Source organism: Triplophysa dalaica, chromosome 7, assembly GCF_015846415.1.
Source record: "Triplophysa dalaica isolate WHDGS20190420 chromosome 7, ASM1584641v1, whole genome shotgun sequence".
NCBI classification, from domain to species: Eukaryota; Metazoa; Chordata; class Actinopteri; order Cypriniformes; family Nemacheilidae; genus Triplophysa; species Triplophysa dalaica.
This window is the reverse complement of record NC_079548.1, coordinates 13067798-13088051: the sequence shown is the minus strand read 5'-3', so window position 1 is coordinate 13088051 and position 20254 is coordinate 13067798. Positions and strand designations below refer to the sequence as shown.

Below are 20254 nucleotides of genomic sequence, written 5' to 3'. Positions count from 1 at the left end.
TAGCATTCATACCGTTCATGTGAATGGAAGTTTAACACCGGTTGGGATTTTAAGAAATCGTCCCTGTGCATATAGATCGAGAGATGGAAAGATACACATTATATGCATAGGGAAAGTCTTGCGAAGTGCCATTTCACTGTTAGAGGAATTTTGCTACTGATGCTGGTCCTCGATGAACCATTTCATCTCTATCTACCACATTGACCTCCTACAACGACCTACAGAAGATCAGAGCCGGAATGAATAAAACATGGCGTGTGAATGAGAGCACTTCTGTAGGCAGATCAAGCCCCTCTGGGCAGTGCATTAGAAAAAAACATTTCAGCCCAGCTAGACGAACGCACGTTATGTCACACATCTAGCGCTCTCATCTTTTCCTTTATTACTTTTTCATAGGCGCGAGACTCTGCGTGAGATGGATGTGTCCTTTCAATATGCGAGATGTCCTTGGACACGCTCTGGTGAAATGACAGTGTTCTTAGATTGAAGCCATTGGACAGACCTGTCAAAAGCGTACATGTGTACACACACACTAAAAGCTTTTCTGGGTGGACTGATATGTTGAAGGCGTTCTCACTGAAAGCCTCCAGGATTGTTGTTGTCTAAATTGGTTTCACCGTGGCCATTGTTTGGGTAGGATGTATGTTTTTTTTTTTTGTGGAATACTGCAGATAAATAAACGTGAATAAATGTTTCCACATTTGAAGCTTTATCGTTATTCTCGAAGTCCAATCTATTTAATCTAAATAAACTTGATACCGATGAAGTCACAAAAAGCATGTTAGTAGCTGTTCATCCAATGGGGGATCAAGGTATCGAATAAATTATCTGAAGGTGGATGGTAGCATTAAAGGCACTTGAAACAGATTGTTCACCAACAAATACATTTTGGAATACTTGATTTACCCTGATGGATAAAATCTTTATATGACTGTTCTGTAAATCACAAAATAAGATTGTTTCAATGGTTTTGTGTCTATACAATGAAAGTCAGTGGGAGCCAGCGTTGTTTGGCTACCTACTATCCTCAAAAATACATTTTGTGTTCTGAAGAATAAGTCGAGCAGGTTTGCAGTGACACGAGAGTGAATAAATGATGAATTTTAATTTTTTTGTAAACATGCTTTTAATATAATAACAGAACTGATATATCTTCTTTATGCTAGATATAGAGTAGAAACGTGCAGCACAAGATATTATTTACAATAATTTAAATGGGTTTTTTATTGAACAGTTTCTTAATGATGCCGCCCTACAGAGATGAAAATATTAAGACAAATGTTTCAATATATTTCTAATAATAATCCCAGAGCGTTGACTCCGTGTTCTGCATTCCTGCTCGGCTCAGACGGTGAATCTACCCACGTGCCCTGCTGAAGTCACGAGGAAAGCTTTCACTCTTTAATCCACTGCAGCACAGCAACTGAAATCCCTGTCACGAGCCTGCATTCGCCGTTTGACGTCTGCTCTCTCATTACATGCAGTGTCACCTCTTTCATCTTATCTGTGAGATGAGAGCATTCCTGAACTCAGACTGACCCTCTGCCCCGAGAACTTGACCAAGCAGCCCTCGTCACATAATTAAATGCAAGAGAATAACCTCGACTGTTCCTCTCTCCTTTCCTACAGTCGGAGCGAGTGGGAATGTATGTGGGTTAAGCCTCGCAGGGTGTAAGCCAGAGGGACCTATAGACACTTGAAGTGGGAGATAATACCCACCCGCCATAGTGCTGAGCTCAGTCAGCCATTACAATGAGAATGTGCCTCATAGCAGAATCCATGCTGCAGTTGTATATTTCATGCGCCCGCCTCGCCCGTTTCCATATGTTCACGTTCTCCGATAATGGTGCGCATATTGAGAATATATGAATATATTATCTCGGTGAGTCATTAGTGGCTTTATATAACAGCCTTGTTTTCTGTGGGTTGGTGTTTATTTGCATGCGCATGTGTCAACGTAAATATGACTGACTGAAATGAGCCTCTTCCCTCCTCAGGGCTTTTTCCGGAGGAGCATCCAGAAGAATATGGTGTACACCTGTCACAGAGAGAAGAGCTGCATCATCAACAAGGTCACCAGAAACCGCTGTCAGTACTGCAGACTGCAGAAGTGCCTGGATGTGGGCATGTCTAAAGAATGTAAGTGGCTTAGTCTGTTGTACTCAAAGCATCTCTGGAGTATATAGTTAAGACTGTATTAACCGTCGGAAAAGCCTTTCAGGATTGCACATTTGAGTCTTTTTCTTTATGAGCTGCTCTAAATATTTCACAGGCTAGATGTTTCGCTCTGTAAGTACTTACAAATCCAATTATCATAAATTACAAAAAAATCATTACGAACATTTCGATAGTAGTTTTTCTTGTTTTGATTTGCTCTCTAAAATGTTTCATCAGTTATATATTGCATTCACAGAGTGTAATCTCCATTAAATTATTTTATAATTTCGAACATGAACCTTCAGGGAACCCTGTGAAGTGCTGGACCGTTCAAAACCTGAAACATTACTATTCAAAAATACCATGTTTACTATAGTACAAGTGGTGCTCCAATCGGCCAATAATCACTTTGGGAAGTATGATCGGCGGTCTATATAAAGGCCGATCCAGAAAGGCTGATCAGATGATGCAAATTGCCCTGTCTTTACGCGCTACTTAAATGGCTTCACCGGTCTGGCAATTCTACAAGGTGTGTGAAGAAGACAATACATTAGCAATCTGCAACGTGTGTACCAAGCAAATTCCAAAAGCATTTTAACACCGTCAACCTCATCAGACATTTGAAGGTTAGTCACTTAAAGGAGTGTGAGTAGTTTTCAAAGTAAGCTAACGCTAAGAGAGAGCGAGACAGTTCAGCAGCAGAGAACTTTTTCTATTGTAACCAAAACATTTTTTTATCAGTAATGGACAAAATCTGAAGGCAACCCGTAATTTTGACGGATTACAATAAAGGTGATTTTGTAATTCCACATTTTATAATTTCCTTTCATCAGAACTTGATCGTTAATGGACTGAACGAGATTGTGAGTGGCAGGATGTAGGCTGTCGCGAAGGGACGTGTGTTTCCTATTCATTAGCTGACTGCCTGGTCAGTTTTGCAAAATGCGCTTATGGTCAGCAGAGCCTCGAGAAGCATATGTATCCGTCATTCCCTGCGTCCCGTGCACGCATACACACACAGGCGCACAGTGGTGCCGTCTTTACAGAGTTTTTACCTCATAAAATAGCGTCTTTTTGGATAAATAATAGCTTTCAGTGAGTGGAAAAATGTCTCTCTTTGCGTTTTCTCTGTTCAGTGAGCGGCAGAAGCAGCACATATATGACCAAACCACAGCTTACTTGTGAGTATAAAACACCTTTACAGGCACCTGTCATATTACTGATTGGACATTTTAACATAAACATTTGTCTGTAATTAGCCTATTATTTTATGTCTGACAACAGAACATTAAATATATAAATGAAAAGTCTAAAATGAAAGTCTACCGTAACCTCTGCTCAGCTGTCGGTAACCGAGACATTTCAAAAGCATCAACCCTACTCCATAGACAGTAAGAATCATAAAGAGTTATCAGATAAAATAATGGAATACATTTTCTTAGGTCTTCAGCCACTATATATTGTGTAAGACCGAGATTTATGCGACTCTGTGACTATGATTTATGTAGATATGTTAATATTCAATTGTCAATTCATGAGACTTTCTCTTCTCTTACTTTGACTACTTGAAATACATTGTTGTTAAACAATAAACAATGCTACTGACAACGATACAGCTTTCGAAGATCGGTGATCGGCCCCCAAAATCCTGATCGGCGCACCCCTATATAGTACACTCTCCTGAGCCTATACTATACATTCCAGATGCAACTCTTTACTTGATTTTTGAGTACCTCAGAGATTATTTATTTTTGTAGGGGAACCCTGAAGTTTGCACTCACTGGTTTTCACTACAGTAAGCCTATGGATTTGTCTCATAGACTTTTGGAAAATCGCAGAACATGTAATATGTGATTATGTTTGGTACTTGCATGTTCTTTCATCTTTAATTGACACGACATTTGTTACTTTGAAGATTAAATACAATCAGCAGAAATAAAAAGCAAAATGTGGCTATAAACAAACTATATCAACGTCACAACCACAAAGATTCTTAATTAGAAACGTATTCTTTGGTAAGTATGTGGTAATCTCCATCCACACTTTTGGAGATTTGTGCATGTTGCATGCAAGGTTTGAATGCGTGATGACGTTTAACGTCCCCACCAAAGAATGTTGTGGATTTAACGCTACCGCTGTTTTTTAAGACACAATGAAGCTTTCAAAGTCACGGGTGGGTTATAACTATTTTATGTCATAGAATAAAACATGAAAATATATAAAGGTTTTGTTAACCACAGATCTTATTTCAGGCAATTTTAACAAAAAACGGATATTGTGGCGATGCTAAAAATGCTAAAATGCTTACTCGCATACAAAAATACATCATCTCTGCAGTACTCTATATTATGTTTAGAATATACTGTATATTGGTCTGTGTATGACCTCTCATGCCCCACTAATGCTTAGTATTGACACTAACTCTATCAATTCTCACATTCAGTAAGTGGTGTTCTGCTATCACCACCTGCTGGGCCTATATTGTGAAATTTCTGCGAGTCTTTAAGGCAACACTGACACACAAATCAGGAAATGATAAGTACTAAATATTAACATTAAATTAATGTTAAATAACATTTTCAGCTCGTCTAACGACAACAGACAGTTCAGTTTTTTGGATATGGTTTTTGCTTTTGAGAATATAGGAGTTTCCTTTTATTTTGTGACCAAGTGCTCAACACGCATAGTATTCCTATCTCGCTTCTGTGCTGAACTATGCCATCATATCTGGGTTAGAACTTTCATCCCGTTTCGTTGTTTTACATATTTCATTTTCTCCCCGCAGATGATCTGGCACCCATGTCACCATAAAGTTGTTTGCGAGCGGGTTTTGTCTTCTTGCACATGTTGTGTGGTGAAAGATTACCTCCCCGTGTTAATAGTTCTTTAATGGCTCCATTAGATTGTGTTTTCCGAGCTCACGCTGGCACCCAGCTCCCTCTGGAGAAATGAATATGTGACTGTGGGGAGAAGTGAGAGAGAATCATTCTCCCCCCCACCCTGCTTTGCGGGGAGGAAGGAGAAGAGCCATTGAGTTATCTTTAGACAAGGAAAACAATCCAAAGGGGAAAATGCATGAAAACGGGAATAATTGAGACTTGAGGACCAGGAAAAGGCGAGATGGTGGGGGGATGCAGGCGGGGAGGTACATCCCCTTTAAAGTGGGGTGATATTCTCACTGTGACGTGATTAGATTAGGTTGGATTTTAGTGAAAGCAGAGGTCATTCGTCACAGTTATTAACAACCACCTGCATTTATTTATTGTGTGTGTGTGTGTAATGGAAAGCAGTGTGTGCGTCTACATGCACAACCTTAAACCGTCTGCGACCCTAAGTGCAAATTAACAGCCTTCAAATTAAAACCTGACTTGGTTATGTGTGTAGACACGGGATGTGTAAATATCATCATGGATTGGAATGACAATAAAAGCTCTTGAATTTTAATAAAATCAAGGTTCATCACAAAACATACAGAGCCAGTTTGGCAGCGTTTCCATTTTACATTTTGCACATCTGTTGATATAATTAAAAACGGTCAATATTAATTTTGCTTTTAAAGGATTTTTGATAGGTAAAGATTCAGACACGTGAATGTTAATGCCACTGTTTTATTGTTACAGGTATTATGCTAGTACTTTTAACTGTATATACAGATGTTCTATATTTATTTCTGTATTTTTTTTATTGTATGATTTACTTAAACATATATCACTAGATACACATTTTCTGTTAATGGAGAGAACATTCCCACATATAGACAAGGCTTAAGGCTAGTCCCAGACTAAAATGTGTGACTTGTATTAACTGTATATAACTTGCCCAGAAATATCTTAAAATATAGCAGTGACCTTGTTTTGTCAAGATATACACCAGTAATGTAATTTTTTTAAAGGCATTTTTATATCTTAATTTATGTAAGGGATAGTCCTGGCTTAAGCAAAACCATGTCTGTGAAACTGGGCCATGGAGACTGAAAGGAGTAGTTAACTTTAAAATAAGCCCCCATTGACTTTCCATAATAGGAATAAAAATGACTTTGGATATTCAATGTGGGCTTATTTTGAATTTAACTGAACTACTCTTTAAACAGAATTATGTCTTTGGATTTTCATAGTTTGTTGCTTCTATAGCAATTGAGAATGTATGCGATATCATTCTGGAATCTAGAGAATGAGCTTGATGCTTCTGCCATCTTGTGGTGGATGTTGTCTTGGCACAACTACTTTCACACTGTTAGTCGGATGATGCATTGTGGAATAAGAGCCTGACTGTTTTGTTCCATTTACAGCGGTTCGAAATGATCGGAACAAAAGGAAGAAGGACGAGAAGAAGCAGGAGTGTTCAGAGAGTTATGTGTTGAGTCCAGACACAGAGCTGATGATTGAGCGAGTGAGGAAAGCTCATCAGGAGACCTTCCCTTCTCTCTGCCAGCTGGGAAAATATACCACAGTAAGTCAAAGCTGCTGACAGTGTTGCTGGATCCCAGCAGATCATTTGGTTTTAAACGTCAGCTTAACCATCTCATTCTGTCCTCTTATCTTGCAGAACAACAGTGCTGAACAAAGAGTCTCTTTGGATGTTGACCTGTGGGACAAGTTCAGCGAACTTTCCACCAAATGCATCATTAAAACGGTGGAGTTTGCCAAACAGCTGCCCGGCTTCACCACGCTCACGATCGCAGATCAGATCACCCTGTTAAAGGCCGCCTGCCTTGATATCCTGGTAGGAGAAAAGCCCACGGATAGATTCAGACACAAATTAGAGACACTGAGTCTACATGCACAAAATATCTTATAAAAGAAACAGGTTTTCACGTGTTTACATGCATATCACTAAACAAGCTACACAGAAGAACATGTTTAAATGGAAGTTTAAGACGGGTTTCTCGCTTACAGTGACGTCACCATTGATAGTATCGTCTGGTAATTAAACATGCCGTGGGAATGTTGTGTTTTTATCTTTTCTCATGTCTGCCGTACCTGCATATGCAACAATCTTATTTTCTTTTGACCGTTTCTATATCTACTGAATGATTCGAGAGCGAACTTTTATGCAATATTTTAATCTTACTGACGTTTGGGACTTTTACTATTGCGCTGTCACACATGCGCAGAAACAAAATCTAAAAGAAGACTGTTACAGTTGTTTACATGCAACGCGAGATTGGAGTAACCGGCAAAAAACTACCTCTACCTAGCGGGTTTCGTTCACATTCCTTGATAAAAGAAAACTGTTTTACGCGTTTACATGACATTGCATGTCATCTGTGGATGAGCGTTTTAAGCACATTAATAAAATGTCTTATCCTTCACAGATTCTGCGAATATGTACACGGTATACACCTGATCAGGACACCATGACGTTTTCTGACGGGCTGACACTGAACCGAACGCAGATGCACAACGCCGGCTTTGGTCCACTCACAGAACTCGTATTCGCTTTCGCCAACCAGCTCCTGCCTTTGGAGATGGATGATGCAGAGACAGGGCTTCTTAGCGGCATCTGTCTGTTGTGTGGAGGTACTGCACCTTTTAAAATCGCAATCAGATAAACTCACATTTTCAAAATACTGCAGTAATTTTGATAGTTTTATGTTATTTTGTGCAATAGATTTATTTGTTGTGCTTGTGTGTCCCCACACTCAGATCGGCAGGATTTGGAACAGTCTGATAAGGTGGACATTCTTCAGGAACCGCTGCTGGAGGCACTGAAGATCTACGTGAGGAAAAGGAGACCTCATAAACCGCACATGTTCCCCAAGATGCTGATGAAGATCACAGACCTGAGGAGCATCAGTGCTAAAGGTAACATTTACTTCCATTTCTGCATGTTTGTCTGTGTCCAGTAAAGATACTCATTTTTCAACAACTCTTCGTTCATCTCTAATTCAGGAGCAGAACGGGTAATAACGCTGAAAATGGAGATCCCTGGTTCCATGCCTCCCCTCATTCAGGAGATGCTCGAGAACTCTGAGGGCCTCGAGGGTGGTGGCGGGGCGAGAGGTGGAGGAGGAGCTCCACCAGGAAGCTGCAGCCCGAGTTTATCTCCCAGTTCGGCGCGCAGCAGCCCCTCAGCTCACTCCCCCTGACTGGGACCTCCGGACATAGGTCCACGCAGAACGAAACTGGTTAGAAACCAGAAATAAGCCACAGTCAACCAGCGCCAGAGACTAGAATTCCGGTAGACTTTGATCCGGGGTGACCGGACCCCGAACCAAACAGTAAATCTGGCCGGCTTTCATTAGGTGAAGACCAATTGAGTACACACAGGCCTGATCAAAACTCACAGTCATGACAAAATTCAGTGATTACGTGAGCCCCGCAGCTTCTCATGTTAGGGAACAAGATTTTCCCTTAATTTGGAGGCGCGGACTGAAGGAGAACACTCAAAGCGGAGAGCCCCGTGTGCGCGAAGCAGCGTCTCCTAGCGTCTTCCTGACTCCCTTCACGACAATGTGAAGGCCACGGGAACTTCTTGTCTGAGGGACGATTCATCTCGGCCTTTGATGCTGTTTTATAAATTTCAATTCCTGAGGACACGGAACGCCTAAAGTCAGGGACATTTTGAACTTTCAAACCATTTAGGTTTTGTTTCTTTGTTTTCTTACAAAAAGATATATGAATATATGAAAATCTATATTGACAGAAGTATAAGATTTGAAAATTTGTCTTCGATGGAATGCAGAACAATACTTGTAATGATCTTTCTCACTTTTCTCAAGAGTTGAATACAGTTGAGTCAACCCACTGTTAACCTCACTTGGAAAGTGTGTCGTTGTCGTTCTGGAAATATTTGTATGGAGACAAAAACAGGTGATCCTGTTCACTTTAATGCACAAGGGCACACTCACACTGAAAAAGACAAGAGAGGCGCAATGCTGTTAGAGCAGATGAATGGTTTGGAGATATATTATCGTGGCAGACAAATGAAGGATCTTCTGTAAAGGAGCGACCTACTCTTGTGATGTATTGTGTTAAAGATGATCTCAGTTTTAATGATGCGGTGAGCTCTGGGTTCCTGTAGCTTTTTAATAATGCGTTTTTTCATTACCTGTCCCCCTCTTCACAGTATTAGCAGATTATAAAGTTTTCCCAAAATAGTTATTCACAAAGAATATGATGTCTATTTTATTGCACACTAGACCACAAGAACGTCACCACGTCATTTCTAAAGTATGACCAACTGTTGAGCGTTTCACACAATGTTGTGTGGTTTCATGTCAGGCACACAAGTCCTAAAGCCCAGCCGGTGGTAGCGTTGTATGTTTTTAGCAATCTCTACCACATTCGAGCTGTTTTGAACACCCTGGAAAACTTTCACATTGCCACATTTCCCATATGTATCTTACAACATCACTGCCTCTGCTCTCCTGCAGCAATCATTTATAAGTTGTCAACAACAACCCTGCCTCCGTGTGACAATCACTTTATTTCACAAACAACTCTGCCTCTGTAACGCACTGATCTGTGCCAGGCGTCTGGATTGGAGAGTTCCCATACTTTAGTTTTAAATCCAATTCATTTGATCAGTTAGCATCAATGTTTTTACAATGATTCCTTATTGAATACTTGCGTCAGTTCAGAGTTTTTTTATTTGTTAAGCAATTAGAGTACAGATTTCAGACCAGTGAAATAAATATGTTCTCATTTAACATGTCCGCAAGGTTCGTTTGTTCTTTGGAAAATTTCAAATCCAGTCTTGTTTCGGCAGATCAGTGTGAGCATATCATTATTGTACCAGTTTACAACAGCTCTGCCTCTACATCACGTCTGCTGAGCCAGTAGCCTTGAACCTTTGTGCAGTGTGACGGTGGAAACGACTTCCTTCTTCACGCGTTCTTTTCTTCCGGCAAGTGAAGCGTGCCCTCTTATCTAGTGTTAAACTGCAACTATGCACCATTCACTTCTATCTTACTGTTTTAAAAATCACTTGCCTCTTCCAGTCGATGGATGTTGTTGACTTTTTTTTTGTCATGTACAAATGTATGCGTTCACTGCCCAAAGGTTCATCGCTGTTGAGCCGTAATATGTCACAGACCTCAACGGGCCTCCGTTCTCGCTCCAAGGATGATTAACATATTTCAGAGATCTACACAACGTACAGCACAAACTCCTGTACTGCTTTAATGGTTGTTATACAGTCAAATGCACAAACATGTTTCTGTTGTGTCAGGTCCCTGGATGATAAAAGTAATGTTCAATAAAGACTTCTGATGTGTGTGTTTCTGACCATGCTTCAGTTTTTTGTGGGTCTTTACATTTACATGTGCATCTTTTGTGTGTAAAGCTCTACTTTTTTGTTCTGGAGCTACTATTCATGCGCTGCAGACTGTATGTATGCTGATGTGGCTTAGTGGTTATAATTCTTAATCGACAAAGTCCATATCTGTGAACAATCACAACTGTGCGCTTAAGCAAAATACTTAAACAAATATTATAGTTTTTTTTTGGTTCTTACCATTAACAACAAATGAGTTTGTGTAAAAGATTGTTGAAGCTCTGGGGTGCTGGAAAACATCAATTAAGAGTTTGCTTCCAAAATGAGAACTTTATTTTTTATCATTGTTTTATTCTGGCTGCAGTTTAATTAGTTATTATGGCTTAAATCAAAACAAACCAACTGCAGTTTGATTGATATTAATTGAAACGCACAATACTTTTTTTTTAATGGAGTTCATTTTGAAACCAAACTCTTCAAATTTATAAATAATAGATAAAATATATAAGAACAATTTATTAGGTTCTTCAGGAAGGGGCAACGGACATGCTGCAGTTACCAGGAAGTCCTGCACTGGTCTGACAAAACCAATGCGGCTTGTCATTTCTTGCACACATCAAGCCACAAATTTTAAACATCCTCTTATCTAATGTGTTAGTTCAACAATTGACCAACAAGCCTTTGAAACTAAATGGTGAGGAAACAAACTTTGCACTCTTGAAAATATTCTAGTCTGTCAGCTTTATTCTCTCTTTTTGTTGCAAATGTTAATTTAGTGTAAACTGACTGCTGTGTCATTAGTCTTTCTTGTGAACTGTGGTTGCGATCTGAGAAATCTGCCTTTTAAAGGGTGTAATTATTATTTGTCGATATAAAACACCTTTCTAATATTTTGATGAAGAAATAACTCCATGTTCTGCTGTTTTGCCTTTTTTCCTGGTTCCTATGGTGACCGAGAAAGGACATACAGAAACAAAAAAAGCAGAAACGAAACTGTTTTATCGCTACGTAGACCTGCAGTCTCGGCTTTACTCCGTGGTTTACACTTCGTCATGTGTGCTGCTGGTCAGTGGAGATTGGCATCATATTCTTTCACCAATGGAAATAAAATGAGCAAAATGGCGAGAACGCTTCTTGGCTTGATATTTGGTAAAATATATTTTTACATTTCTTACTACTAACAGTTTCACTTAAGTTATTATAATAAACAGTGTATGTACTGTTCAAATTGTATGAGATTTTAAAAAATACACTTTGATCTGTGAATTGTGAGGGATTGAGATTTTCCCATTTTGCAACAAAGTAACGTGTTATCAATAATGCAAGATGTTGCTTTCAGAAAAGGTTTTCATCTCTAAAATCAAATGTGTGGGGAGTGTCTAATGATAGAGAAACAACTTATTTGTGTTTTATCTTTGACAGCCGTGCTTATAAATCATTTCTTGTTTGCTGGTGAGTGGTCTCAATCTTACAAAACATTAAGAAATTGATCCAGTTTTTTATTTTAAACACGTAAAATCATCAAGATTGATCAGTGAATATTAACATGCGGTAAGACATTTGTTTTGCAGAGGGTTTCAACGTCAGACTGATCAATAATTTGGATAACTGCTTTGGGAGAGTTGAGGTCCTGCATAATGGCACGTGGGGAACAGTTTGTGGTGAATCGTGGGATATTAGTCTTGCTACTCTGGTGTGCAGACAGCTGAACTGTGGAAGTGCTCTTACTGCTCATGCTTGGGCTCTGTTTGGGGAAGGGATTGGTCCTATTTTGAGTCCTGTCGCTTGTAGGGGTGATGAATCTTCTATTGAAGAGTGTTTTTTAGAACAAAATGACTGTTTACACAATCAAGATGCAGGAGTTGTGTGTTCAGGTATGTAAGAAGTTACAGTTTTCCCTTAATAAAAGTATTTTTTATATTATTTGTTTAATTTTAGTCTTTCTTCTTATCGGAATGCCTTGTTTAAAAAGTCTAAAGGCCCAATAATGTAACTTTTGGATAATTCATTACAGTTTAAGCAATATACACTGTGTGCACTGCATTATGGGATACATACTTGACTGGCATATACTGCATATGATGGTACAAATTTGTGGTTTCCCATGCACAGAGAATAGTGCGTATATACTAGTTATTAGCTTATACACTCTGTAAAAAAAAGTATGTGGTATAGCATGTATGTTACAGTATGCCTTTTAGACTGCGATTAATATTTTTTTAAATTCTTTTAGCTTCTCTACTGGTCATCATAAGTGCTGTGATCATAGCTGTGGTGTTTTTATTATGCATCGCAATAACTATTATCCTGGTGGTAAGGAGCAAAAGAAGACGTCAAAAACAGCAGATAAGCTCCAGTGGTGAGTTATAAATACATAATTTAAATGCTATTTATATTTTTAAGTTACATGATAATGTCCTTTATTTTAGATGTAGCTTGATAGACATCCCCACAATATTTATTGTCCATTATCAATATAGATTGTATCCAAGATGTGGTTACCATGCATGACGTACCCCATGAAGACAGGTATAAAGAGAGTGATGGTGATGATGATGATGACTATGAGAAGGTAGATGTTGATGAAGACCGTGAAGATCTGAACTCAAACACTGAGGAAGACTATGTTAATATGAATGAGGCTGTACAAACCAATGTGAGATCAGATCATTCAGAACAGGATGTGAATGTGGAAACTGAAGATTCGGAAGGGGACTATGTTAATGTGGAATCAGAAGATTCAGAACAAGATTATGTGAATGTGGAGATCACAAAAGACAGATGTCAAGTGGACAACAACTTTTAAGATGCATGAAAGCTGTTTTCATATAAAAGACATGAACAGGTAATACAATGGAATTACCACAGTGTGATTCAAACCAAAATACCATGGAACTCTGTACTGCTCTTAGGATCCTTGAGCATAGCAACACTAAGGCCATGAAACTCAAGACAATTTTACTAATGAATACTGTCAATGTCACATTGGAGCAACATATCTGCCAAATGCATACTTGTAACTTTGCCTTGATATGTAATATGATGGAAGAGTAACATTTTAAAAAATCATACTGTGACATCACCACTATAAATAGACTTTAAAAATAAAATTAAGGTTTTTGTATGTAAAGTAAAAATTGTGCCTTAGGCCTGGTTTCTCAGACAAGACTTAGCTCAAGCAGGACTATTTCTTAGTTAGATTAGGATATTTAAATCACTTTTATTGAAATGCTTAAAAGTGATACTTCACCCAAAAATGAGAATTCTGTCATCATTTGCTCATCTTTGAGTTTCTCCAAATGTGTACACATTTCTTTGTTTTGATGAACACAGAGAAAGATATTTGAAATAATGCTTATAGCCAAACAGATCTCAAAACCTGTTGACTCCAGTTTCAGACTGGACCTTCTTTTTAAAACACCAATGGTGAATATATAATACAATCTTTTTTTTCTGTTGCAATAGCATAACATACCCTTTTGTTTTATACAACATACGGAGATCCCATTGATGTCCTAAATTAAATAAGATTCATCATTCATTTAGTTTAACAGTTAAGTATTTTACCTTTAAGTGTAAAGATTATTGCTTGCACACTTATGTTGCTTACATCTGTTTAGCATTTGCTTTGTTAAGCTCTAGACGGAGAACCGGTGCTCTCGGTTGAGCCCTGCTTTGTTTCAGTTTACTTTTGCAACATTTAGGGTTTTGGTTCCCTGCCATTGTATGGCTCGTTCAATTTGAGACGACTGATTTCTTAATTAAGACACATTATACTATAAAGGAACAAAAAACGAAATAGAACAAGCATAAAAAATGTCAGTGTTTATCATTTAATCTTACTATGGAAGTCCATTACCGCCACATGATAAAAGACAGGCTCTAAGAAGTCATAATTATGAGATTAAAAGAAACGAAATTATGACAATAGCCATTGTTGATCTAGCTGTGATGAAATTCTTGCTTTATCAGCAGAAAGGAATGGAATTATGGAAGCCCATTTTGGCCATGTGATGAAAAACAGGCTCTATATATTCATAATCGAGAGATAATAAGTCGAAAGGAGAACCTAACTGTGGTGCGGTTCAATAGTATAAGGAATGAATGAAGGAGATAGGGTCGGCGTGGCTGAGGAGATTCTTCATTTCTCAAATAAAACATAAGTCAAAAGTAAATAATATTTCAATATGGCCTTCTTTCATCGTTTCTTTTCCCAGCGTATGTCCTCTATGTGCCTTTGCGTTCTCAGCCAAACTTTGTATCTCAATCCTCCCCTCGTGCTGGCTTTTCTATTCTTCTCGCCAATCACTGTAACAAGAGACAAGTGTTTACAATCAGCCTTTGACCTACTTATTTCCTGCCGGTTTCCTGTCTCTCTCTCTCTCTCTCTCCAGACTTCGCTAGGACATGCCTCCCCTGCCACACCAACGTACTGATTAAAATGGTGTAAATGCAGCTCAGTTGTTATACAAACCAATTGCGATTGGTTATATACTCTAACGAGGAAGACGGGACGAGAGCTGTGAGGCGAGGCCGGTGGCGTGAGTGATAGTGGGAATCAACCGTGCGCACACCGGTCCCGCATATCTCACAGAGGAGATCGGGAACATAAGAGGACGAGCGACAGGACTACAGACGAGAGAGGACCGGGCCCGGACTTGTGTTTATGTTCTCGTGGCCGGCAGTTGACCGTGAGGTTTGTTAAATGTTTGCCGGTTGCCGCCTCCTTCCCTCCCTACTTTGAACATTGCTACATATACATTGTAGATATTTATTTTCAGTTAAAGAGACTTTGGGGATAAATGTTGGAAATTATTTTTGTCTTTGGTGAAATAAAAATAGTTAAAGTTAAAGAATTCATTTTGAGGCCAAAATAAGATCAATGATGTTGTGTCCCTGGTGTATCAAGTCTGCAATGATTTTTTCCTTCACTTTACAAGGGTGGGAAAGAAAGAATCAACGATCTTTTCAGCAGTCTGAGGACTATCCGTTCTTCTCCACTTGTGATCAACTGAGTAGCCGTTACAAACCTGACAGTGATTAAAGTGCACAGAACAACCTTTCTTGGGCCCTATGTGGGTCTCCCGCTTCAGGTCTTGTGAGATGCTGGAGCCCAGGAACCTAAATGACTCCAGAGCAAAGCAATTACAAAATGTTGTGTTTAGGGCCATATTCAATGTCTATGGAATCTTTTTTTAAAGATATATGAGCTTAATTGATCTTTCGGTCAGACTTCACTGGAATGTTCATTTATTTGAACACAGGAACCTATAGTTTAACGTTTTTAGCACTGGATGCTGGCATGGTCCACCTCACAAATTTAAAGTGGGTGTACATTTAAAAAATACACTGCAGGCATTTTTCATAAGGCAGTAAGAGTTGGTTTTTAACACTTCCCCACCGTCCTTGGTTTTTGCAGTCCATCTTGCTATTAAAGGACACTTCCTCAAATCTTCTTCAACAGGGTTATGTTTTCTCAGAATAGAGCTAGTGTTCAAAATGTGTCATTTGGAATGAAGCCTGGCAAAGGCAGTAGCTACAGAATGTGTTTGTTAATGATGTCCCTGTACTTTCTGCAAGAATTCATATTAACATGTAATAAACATTGCATATCTATACATATTTATAAAGTGTAAAGCATGGTATCTGTGTGTTTCACTGAGTAACCTTCTAACTTCTCACTTATTTAGGAGCACATTTAACACTACAAACACATTGTTTATAAATAGAAGCCTATCGCATTGCTTTGTTAATGTACAGGACATGACTCTAATTTATTTGATAATGTAAAGGAGCACGTCTCAGAAGTTTACTGATCCACTTTCAAATTATTGAAATTAATTACAAACTTAATATATATTCTTATTTCATACATTTATAACCTTCAAATTCTACATTAGCCTTTAAGTCTAGTTTAAGTTTATTATATATTATATATAATTATATATTATATATAAATGTATTATCAAAAACACTGCATTGTTTTCCCCATCTAGTTTTGTGTTGTTCTATGACAATGCAAATGAGTGAAGTGAAAGAAGGATGTTACAGTTTTAGCACATTTTTTTTTGCTTGATCAGATTTTCACTGAAGCTATGCAAAAGGGAACACAGCCTCGCTCAAAGGAATTACGTTTTCTTTAATGTTTGAAAGGCATATTATCTTCAGCTCATTCCGAAGCGACACAAGTATGGCAATGGGAAGATCTCTCTTCACTTTAATTTTGGGTAAATTCACTTCTTAATAGCGATATACAGTATAGATACAGGGTAAAGATTCAAAGAATAGTGATACTATATATATATTGCCGTTATGCTACATATAAGCCAGCATGCATAGCATAATAATATGTACATTTCATCTCAGGTTTGGTTGTCTCATAGTACTTTTCAAAGAACTGTATGTTTTTTTAAATAAACTAAAAAGAATTTAAAATTAAATTTCCCAAACTTTTCCAATCTGAGTTCAACTTCTTGTGATGAATATAATTGAGTAAATAATGCAGTTATTTAGTACTCAATTAAGCATTATGTGTCCAATTTTAGAATACAAACGTATATTAAAATAGCACTTACAATAGCTGACTGTATATTTCATCTTAACAGCCAGTGCTCTAAGTTCTCAAACTGGTAAGTAGGAACTTTTTTCTGATATCTTTCTGATATGAGTCTGTTACAGCACAATGTGCGACTTGGACGTGCAGTTGAATCATATGATGTTGTGTTGTTTTTCAGGAGGTGATCAGGTTAGACTGGTCAGTGGTAGTAATCGCTGCTCTGGAAGAGTTGAGGTCTATCATAATGGCCGTTGGGGAACAGTGTGTGATGATTCTTGGGACACTAATGATGCTGATGTGGTGTGCAGACAGTTGGGATGTGGAAAAGCTGTCAGTGCTCATGAAAAGGCCTACTTTGGCCAAGGGAGTGACCCGATCTGGCTGGATGATGTTGGATGTTCTGGCAGTGAGAGCACCCTTTTACAATGCAAACACGGTGTATTAGGATCACATAACTGTGGGCATCATGAAGATGCTGGTGTTGTTTGTTCAGGTAGGAGAGTAACACATGGATTTTGCTCCCTGCTTTTCTTTTAAAAGTCTTGGTAAAGCTGATAAATTGCTCAATGAGACCACAAAAATGGATGGTAACATTTCTTATAATTTTTTATGTTTAACTAACAGACAGTCATGTAGGAAATGTGATTAACCTCACACAGTATAATACATTCATTGTTCTATCATTACATTGTTTAATGAATAACCTTAATTTTATTTACAAAATGAATTCTACCAATAACAGTGATTGTTTTACGTAAATGTGACAGATACAGACAAAGTGAAATGAAAAAATACATCTAGTGAGCAAAAAATTACATCAACCCTCCAAGCGATGTGTTTTATAATGTTTGAAACTGTCACCCAGCAACTAAGTTTTCTTTTACTGTATATCATACATCAGGCAGCATATTAAGATTGGTCGGTGGGTCTGATTCCTGCTGTGGAAGAGTGGAGATTCTTAATAGCAGTGAGTGGGGAACAGTGTGTGATGACGACTGGGACTTGAATGACGCTGATGTTGTGTGTAAACAATCAAACTGTGGCAGAGCTATCAATGCCCCTCACAACGCAGCATTTGGCAGCGGGAGTGGACCGATCTGGCTGGATGATGTTAGATGTTCAGGAAACGAGGAAGTCCTCACACAGTGCTCACACGGAGGTCTAGGGAAAAATAACTGTAACCATGGTGAAGATGCTGGTGTTGTATGTTCAGGTAATTCAGGACATAGGAGAGACTAGAGTTGGGCTCTACTTTTTACTGTTCTGTTATGTTATGTCTTGATATAGAAATAAATAAATATACTGTATATACTTTGCAGGAGATCTGCAGATGCCCTCCCTTTCCATAATCTCCCTGCATTCAGCTGTGTCTCCTGGAGAAAATATTCGGTTCAGATGCACGACACCTAATCCAAGGTGTAAAGCAAATGCGGAATTTTTCTTGTTCAGAAACAAATCATCCACAACATATTCCGAAGAGATGTATCTACTGTGACTTTCGATCTGACTGCAAACGTCTCACATCAGGACCAGTACAGCTGTGATTACTCTTACAGCAATAACAAAATCAGGTCTCCCAGGAGTAACAAGATTGAAATCGTTGTGGGTAAGTGTTTTCACACTGCATTGCTGCTTTCTCTTTGGCATCTACAGAGTCATTTATGAATTAAAGGTTAATTCATCAAAAATGTTCTTGTTCTGTAGTGAACCTGCAGCAGCCCAACATTTCCCTCCAGGATCCTGATGGATGGTTTGTTTTGGGCCCTCTGGGGTCAGTAGTCACCAGAGGTCACGGCTTCACTATTACCTGTTCCTCTGAACCTCAATATCCTGGAGGCTTCTTCTACCTGTTCAATGGACCAAATATCACCAGGAGTCAACCAGCCATCAATAACACTGCCTTCTTTATCTTGCCTGAGGCGGATTATTCACATCAAGGAAACTACAGATGTGTTTATGAAGTAAATGTGTCCTCACGTTCCTTCCATTCAGCTCCTTCTGATCAGATGCTCATCACTGTCAGAGGTAATTTGATATCCAAGGCTTTCCTAAACTGGCATAAGGCTTATGCTGTCTTAATGTACACTATGACTTGAAACGTTACAAGTGACAGGAAAATGTAATAATAACTTGCTTTCCATTTCTGCTGCATTGTGCTCTGCAGCTCCACCCACTGAGCAATATTTGTCTGAAGTACGTTCTGATTGGCTCTTTTATATTTGTTACTTTATGTGGAAAAAACAATGTTTATTTTAAACATGTTGAATGTCTCGGAGTTAACAAAATGACGTGTGCTAAATGTTTCTGTTTCAGCTTCCCTGTTTCCTGTCCTTGTTGGTGGGGTGTCAGCTGTACTTCTCGTTTTCTCAGCTTTCATAGTCATCTTCCTGGCAAAGAGAAGACAAAAACAAAACAATAAGGCGACTCATATAAAATGCTCTTTTAGGAAAGGTGACATTGTTTTGCATTTTATAAAATAAGCTATCTGAGTGCTGTTCTAATAGCAGTGTATTTTTTTAAATCATTTCATAACTGTGTGCAATGTTTGTAGGTCCAAGTAATACATACGGAGGTGCATCCCGTGACACTAAAGATGAGGACGATGAGAATGACTATGAAAATGTGCAGCTTGATGATAAGGACAAGTGTAGAAATGCTAGCTGTAATGAATCTGAAGAGGACTACATCAATATGGACACAGATGACTCTGAACAGGATTATGTCAATGATTGTATTACAGAAAATAGAATTATGCTGGAGGATGAATGTGATGATAACATTTATGAAGTTTTTGAGTGAATCTAATGTACAGTGGAAATATTCTAGAGAAGACAGTATTCATCACATAATCCAAATAAACTGTGTCCCATCACTGAGGTTAAGGAGGACTCGTAAGGTCCCTCTCTCTGGTGACACTGTTATAACTGGCAAATTGGAGCTTTATGCAATATGTAATGCTTTCAAATGTACAAAAGAAAGTAAAATAAAGTGTTGACTTTTTTTAAACTAATATTATGATATCAGGATCGCATTGGTTTATTTTGTCAAGTCAGATGAGTTGTCTTGTTTTTAGCCTTTGGAAGAACTACAAACTGTTACTAGTTGGAAAGTTGCTGAGAAAAAGTAGTTATTGTAAAGAGGTCTGATTACGTAAGTGCAGAGATCATTACCAGTACCAGTACCAACAACAACCAATTACCTTCAGCCATGAAACTCTAGAGGTGCAGGCTGAAAAGTCCTAATCTGATGCCAATCAGCATGCAGATGAGTGTGAATCTATTTTCACAAACCAGTCATTATAATTTAAGACTTTGACATGTTAGT

At 38.5% G+C, this 20254-nt stretch overlaps 3 protein-coding genes across 6 annotated transcripts in view; all 3 read left to right on the top strand.

Annotated features, from left to right (window-relative positions):
* rarab (retinoic acid receptor, alpha b) overlaps positions 1 to 10385 on the top strand; it is a 90403-nt gene extending 80018 nt beyond the window's left edge. For 2 of the 4 annotated variants that reach the window (XM_056751751.1, XM_056751753.1), the window contains 7 exons: positions 1998 to 2139; positions 3294 to 3338; positions 6446 to 6606; positions 6703 to 6879; positions 7472 to 7676; positions 7803 to 7961; positions 8049 to 10385. In XM_056751751.1, the coding sequence (XP_056607729.1) occupies positions 1998 to 2139; positions 3294 to 3338; positions 6446 to 6606; positions 6703 to 6879; positions 7472 to 7676; positions 7803 to 7961; positions 8049 to 8245 (1086 nt within the window). In that variant the 3' untranslated portion in view covers positions 8246 to 10385. The remainder of the gene's footprint in view (positions 1 to 1997; positions 2140 to 3293; positions 3339 to 6445; positions 6607 to 6702; positions 6880 to 7471; positions 7677 to 7802; positions 7962 to 8048) is intronic. The other 2 variants (XM_056751752.1, XM_056751754.1) reach the window with 1 other exon arrangement.
* Positions 10386 to 11291: 906 nt separating this feature from the next.
* LOC130425537 (scavenger receptor cysteine-rich type 1 protein M130) lies at positions 11292 to 15893 on the top strand. The gene is made up of 6 exons (XM_056751755.1): positions 11292 to 11523; positions 11797 to 11826; positions 11931 to 12248; positions 12608 to 12733; positions 12855 to 15070; positions 15315 to 15893. Exons 1-5 carry the CDS (start codon positions 11427 to 11429, stop codon positions 13178 to 13180), a joined length of 897 nt encoding a protein of 298 aa, XP_056607733.1. The 5' UTR covers positions 11292 to 11426; the 3' UTR covers positions 13181 to 15070; positions 15315 to 15893.
* LOC130425837 (low affinity immunoglobulin gamma Fc region receptor II-c-like) lies at positions 14782 to 19940 on the top strand. The gene is made up of 6 exons (XM_056752248.1): positions 14782 to 14803; positions 17109 to 17336; positions 18351 to 18536; positions 18635 to 18955; positions 19244 to 19381; positions 19482 to 19940. Exons 1-6 carry the CDS (start codon positions 14782 to 14784, stop codon positions 19727 to 19729), a joined length of 1143 nt encoding a protein of 380 aa, XP_056608226.1. The 3' UTR covers positions 19730 to 19940.
* Positions 19941 to 20254: the final 314 nt, after the last annotated feature.